General features: G+C 48.6%; 1 protein-coding gene across 1 annotated transcript; it reads left to right on the forward strand.

Moving 5' to 3' along the window:
- Positions 1 to 1,446: 1,446 nt before the first annotated feature.
- HRG_08937 (uncharacterized protein) lies at positions 1,447 to 1,923 on the forward strand (the record flags this gene model as incomplete). Its single annotated transcript, XM_044867408.1, has 3 exons — positions 1,447 to 1,471; positions 1,546 to 1,693; positions 1,803 to 1,923. The coding sequence occupies 3 exons, from the start codon at positions 1,447 to 1,449 to the stop codon at positions 1,921 to 1,923; spliced, it is 294 nt and encodes a 97-aa protein (XP_044717429.1).
- Positions 1,924 to 6,053: the final 4,130 nt, after the last annotated feature.

A 6,053-nucleotide genomic window follows, 5' to 3' on the forward strand; every position in this document is an offset into this window, starting at 1 on the left:
ACAACATGACAACATGTCTCATCATCCTCAAAATCAACTGCCAAAGGCTCGAATAGCACATTCTCTTCTCTTCTTGTTCTCCTTTTCATGAAGACGATCAAGTCAAAACTTCCCCAATATACTCCTTATTCTGTTTATACCTACGACTTATACCGGTAGCACATGTAAATTTTCCGAGCCTTCCACTCGCCCAGACATGCATTACCCACTCACATCTCTCTTCAACCCTGCCGTCTCTCCACGCCCTTTGAGTTTGCGCCTTTTAAACAAAATCTCCCTCCAGCGGCCTAGCCTGCCTCCCCGACGCTCTGTCTCGGTTTCACTCACGATAATGCTCTACGTCTCTCGCCGTGTCTCGTATCTCGACCTCACTCTTCTTCCTGTCTCCTATCTACTGTCGCCAACTCTCTCTCTCTTCTGTAGCCAACTCTTCTCCGGTTCTCTTGTCGCCAAATTTCGTTCCGAAAGGCTTCTTTGCGCGAGCCGCGGCTGGCGAGCCTTCCTCTCGTGGAGCAGACATGGGTCAATAAGTTTCCCGAGTTCTGATTGGCCCGAAATTTGTATGGACGGCCGCAAAACGTGCAACAACTGGACAACGGCTGCAAAAAGGTGGGACTAGGTGTCTGTGGCCCGTAACCCTGGTTTGTTTACTTGCGCGTCGCCTTGACGTGGAAACTTCGTTGAAGCAACGCGTCTTGATGCGTGGTTCGCTAAGTACTTAGTCCTAATTCTACTCCTCAAGGGCTTCAAGATGGACTTGATTTCCATCGTCTGTGCCCGCTGTGGCGAGGAAAAACCGGCGGGTGACTTCGTCAGCAAACGGAAGTCTGTTGGGAAGGCCAAGACCTGCCTCGCCTGTCGTAGTCAGTGCAATTCTCATGTCAGCTCTGTCTTCCTCACTCCGTAAGGCCATTCAACACTAACTAAATGAAGAACTCCAGATCCAGAGGCGTGATCCTAACGTTGAGGAATCTCGCCGCCCGTCCTTCCTTGGCCGAGAGACCTGCTCCGAAGAGAACTGAAGGGGATGCTGGTCTATCGCCTTGCAACGAGAGATCCGGAACCCAGCCCACATCGCCAGAGAAGCTACGGCAACTTCACACAACTAGGAGGTTATTCGGAGAGCCAAAGAGCCAGCCCTAGGTAGTGCTTAGGACGCCAATTCCACCAACCCAACAAAGCTCGCGGCTCTTCCGGACTCTTGCTCCCTCCCCAACCATACAACCAACGACCCATCCGATCGCCTCAGATTCTAATACATTTACTGTACGAAGCATCAGCATAGCCGACAAAGATTACTCTTACCTAGCGTCTAGGTTCCACAAAGGTGGGAAGCACTCACAAGATGATGCCTCCAAGACTGGGGCGAGGGCCAAGCAGGCCGCTATCCAGCGCGACCACCGTTCACGACGTCGTGCAGGGGAGATTGTGTCACCGACTCCCACAATGTCCCAACTCGGCGTCTTTAAAGGTTCGGAGGTTCCTGGAGAAGATATCCTTGCGCTGTGCTCGCAGTAGTTTGTTTGCGCTAACCACGGAACGTAGATGCGAGTCAAGATCGACTGCAGCTGATTGGGCTTCTAGATGGGGATGAGGTAAGGAGGGAAGGACATGACAGCGGCCAGTTCTCTGAGTCCGATATTGACGCTGAGGACTACTTCAACTTGCTGCTTTCACCCGCTCGACCTCGGCGGTACCTCAAACAATTAGGGGTAGAGCCCGATTCCGATCTAGGGGACGAAGACGAGGACAGCGATGATGATTACGTGGATGGAAACCCTCTTCGCCATCGCATGCGGCAGTATTCGGCACAGCCAAGGCCTGGCCGCCGTGGTCCTGCCCCCGGTACAGGAGGGCGGCCGAGACAATCTCGAAGGCAAACTCGACCGTCGAGGCCGCCACGACGTGTTCGGAGCCCGGTGATGATTCCACCTGAACAGTCGGCGGTATTTCACGCACAAGATCCGGCGTGGAATGGCGACCTCGACGCTTGCGCCTTGACTGACCGCGACAAGACCACCCTCCGCCAGTTCTAGACAAAGCTGGACAATGACCAAATGCAGTTTTGCAGTCGATGCCAAGAGAGTTGGTTTCAGATGAAGATCGATACTGACGGCATTTGTGCGCGTTGCTATCGAAAGGATGCGGAAACGCGGCCCCGCGAGCCGTATTTCTTCTCTGCGAATAATCAGCTCGACTTTGGCCCTGTGCCGGCCCGGTTGCCCGAGCTTACGCCTACCGAAGAGTCGTTGATTGCTCGTGTTCACGCCCACGTCAACATTATGCTTGTGCGAGGGCAGCAGTACAAATATCGGGGGCACGTCGTTCACTTCCTCCGCGAGGTTGGTAAGACTGTGCTGTTAGGGCCACGATGGACCCGGGCAGCAAAAGCGCGGTCGAGTGGCCTGCAATTCGGCCCCCTGTTAGCGAGCCACTAACAGCTCTTCCGGGGGAAGAATTTTTACGGGGGAGAGTTGGGAGGTCAAAAAGATTAGTTTAGTTTAGTTTAGTGTATTTTCCGTCCAGCAGCTTTGGCCGCTCAGGTCTCCGCGAGGGAGCACAGGACGTGCTAAGCTAGTGGGTATCTACATGCTATATATCACACATTTCACCCGCTATCCAGCATTTCATCGGCTCCAACGGCGCTCTTAGTAAGCCTGTTGCCCGTCAGCGGGACGTCCAGGTCTAATGGGAAACGCTGTCTATGATCATATCAGCAAGTAGCTATGGGGCCCTGGCAGCCCCTAGTTGACCTCGCCAGACGCTTGGTCGCGAAGCCGTAACGCCTCTTAAGGTCGACATGTATAAGGAGAGGTAGGGACGGGGGTGGTGAAGGGGAAAGTGTGAGATGGAAAGATGGAAATAATGGGTTGCCTAGTGGCGTGGGCAGATCCCTACGAAGAAGGAGCTCGCTTTCGCCAGCCTATCGAAGTCCTTGCCTAACGCTCGATTAACTGCTGTAGACGGCGAGGGCACGAGCCGTAGCCGGTAGTGTGGCGCAACCTTCCTGCAATAGAAGATATACGCAGGTTCTTTTCGTCGGCCGCACGAGCATATCGGTTGCGTATTATCGTGACCGAACCTTTTATAGTAATTAGCAAAATCCCTATAGTGGGCTCTTACTATAAGTAGATAATAGAGCAGGGGCCGAGAAAGCGACAATTCTAGCGGGCAGCTACTTATAGCTTTTAGACCGAGATCTCTATATCGTACCGGCGCAGAGGTTTCCTACTAGGCACTAAAAGCCTCTTTCCGCTATAGTCGGGCAATTTTTCGCAGATACGCTAGCGTCGGTTCGCTATTAGCGGATTCTAGCAGAGATAATCCCGCCTTTGCCAGAGCATCGGCCTCTTCGTTACCCGGGATGTTAGTATGGCCGGGGATCTAGTAGACCTCGATAGCTCCGTGTTCTCGCGCTAAAGATTAAAACTTAAGGAAGACCTCTTATAAGGAGTCGCTCGGCGTGCCTCGTAAGCACGTTGCGGTCGCGAGGTTATCGAGACAGATAAAGATACATTTACTGTCCGGGAGGCTTAACGCAGCCTTTTAATCCCTCTAGCGCACCTCTCGCCTTAGCGTCGAAGACCTCCGCTAGTCTAAGACGGCCCTTGCCGCTTAAGAGGGTAGATCCGTCCCGGTAAACGGCATAGCTATATCCGATATAGCCTTCCTTAGAACGAGACCTGTCGGAGTAGACGATAAGAGTTCGGGGCAATAGTGCTTAGAGCTAAGCGCGAAATTTCTTCGCCGTCTTATTTTTCGATATAGTCTATAGAGGCTTAGTCGGCTTACTAGTAAATCTACGTTATAGTAAAAGAGGTCTTAGGCAGCTCGATAGCATTCCGTCGGTACGCCGTAGCCTCGTTTAGAAGGGCTATAGCGGTTTTTAGTACTTTAGCTTAATTAGTTTATTTACGATCACGACGGGAGCTTCTAGTCGCGACGTTCGCCTCGCGAGCGGATAAGCTTCGTTAAGAGCTTTAAGACGCGTAGCAAAGGCCATCCGACGCCCTTCGAGGAGTAGAGGAATAGGCAGTATTCCCGCCTACCTATATAGCACGTTCGTCGGTATCGTCCTCCACACTAGCAGAACAGCCCGAAGAGACGAGTAGAGTACCTTACTTATCTTCTTAACGAGGTTGCTAATCCCCGACGGCCCCTCCTTAGAGGGCTTCGTCTAGCGCGGGGACGTCGGACCAGGGTACCAGGCCTCCGCCGCGTATAGTAGCACGGGGATAACGTAAGCGCAGACGGCTCGTCGTATAGCACTCGGCAGAGGGCCATATTTAGTGTTCGTTAGTCTCCTAAGGTAAAATATAATAGCTTGCGCCTTAGCCGTTTATTTCTCGACGTATGTCTCGAAAGAGAGAGAGCTATCGAGCTAAACGCCGAGCTAACGCATCGCTCGATCCGGCCGTTTCTTAAACTCGCCGTAGAGCACCGGCGGCGCCGTCTTAGGCTTCGTTCGAGAGAAGTATATTACTTCTATCTTATCGGGGTCGAAAGAGATCCCGTTAGCGGCGCCCTACGAAAGAAGCTCACGTATATAGTAAGATGCTTCGGCGGACGTTTTATTAAGGCTATCACCGACATATAGAATAGCAGTGTCGTCTACGTAGCCGAAGCGTCCCTAAGAGTAACCTAGGCGATATATCGGCTCCGTATATAATAGGAAGAGGATCGGCGAGACGGGCGACCCCTACGGCAGACCGTACTAAAGGGGCGATAAATCCGTTATAATATCTTAATAGCGGATACGTGCCGATCTATCTTATATAAACGAGCCGACCTAGCGCGCGAGGTTCGATAGCTATCTTTATTCTCGTAAGTGGAGGACTAATCTATTATAGAGAACTATATCGAAGGCGCCTTATATATCTAAGGTTACTAGGGTTACGACTTACTTCCGGGCGAATGCCTCCTCGATATCGTAAACTAAGGCAGCTACGAGATCTATAGCCGACCTCTTCGGAAGCGCGCCGGCTTATTATAGGTATAGTACGCCGAAGTAGATTAATCCCTACGCTAGACGCCGTGCAATAAGCCGCTCGAGGCCCTTACTAGATACATCGAATATATAGTTTAGTTTAGTTTAGTTTAGTATATTTTCCGTTTAGTAGATAGGCTAACTATAAGGTAGCGGCTCGCCGTCTATATACTATTTTCCTCCTTAACCCCGCTTCTCTTACCCTAGGACTTATAAGTAATCTCGATACCTTAATAATACCTACTTATTATTTAAATATCGCCGCGACGGGATTCGTTAATATTAAACGAATACTTAGAGATTTCTAGCCTATAGTTATATAATCTAGATAAGACCTAAACTACTTAATACTAATTATCGCGAACTTATATAGCCTCTATAACCCCTTTAGCTACGCTAAGAATATTATAGGTCTTTTCTTATATACTAGACGAGGATATAGAGATAAAATACTATAATTAGCGGACTAGAAAAAAAGAATAGCGCTATAAATACTATAATAAAACGTATTACTATTCTAGTAGAACTATAGCCCTAGCTAAGTACCTTATAGATCCTCCTCTTAATAGTTACGGCCTCTTAAAAGGCGCGCTATAAATAGCTAAAGTTATAAATATATAAACTATTCTTAAGCTAGCTCGTATTACGGCTAAAGAATATCCTTAAAAACGCCGTTAGCTTAATAATTAATCTAGAGACTCGATCGATCTAAACTAGCTCGAAGCTTTATATATAAGGTTTATTACGTCTTATTCTCTCTTACTTAAGCTTATAGAATGCTTAGAATTCTAAGTATTCTTAGCCTACCTTAACGCTAATATTAATACTTAGCTTTTAGATATATACGAGACTATTAAGAAATAGATTATATAGTAGTACGAAGGTTAAAGGGAGAAGGTTAAGTAGCGTATTTAGTTAGTAAAGTTAAAAATCTATATTAGCTATAACCTATAGACTTCCCTTAACTCTTTAGCTATCTTAGGCGTAGTTACTTATTATATTATAGAAGATAGTTAGTTAAAATACTATATCTTAGCTTTAAAAGACATCGATAGTAAGTATAATA

Source organism: Hirsutella rhossiliensis, assembly GCF_020360975.1.
Source record: "Hirsutella rhossiliensis strain HR02 chromosome Unknown scaffold00011, whole genome shotgun sequence".
Taxonomy (NCBI): domain Eukaryota; kingdom Fungi; phylum Ascomycota; class Sordariomycetes; order Hypocreales; family Ophiocordycipitaceae; genus Hirsutella; species Hirsutella rhossiliensis.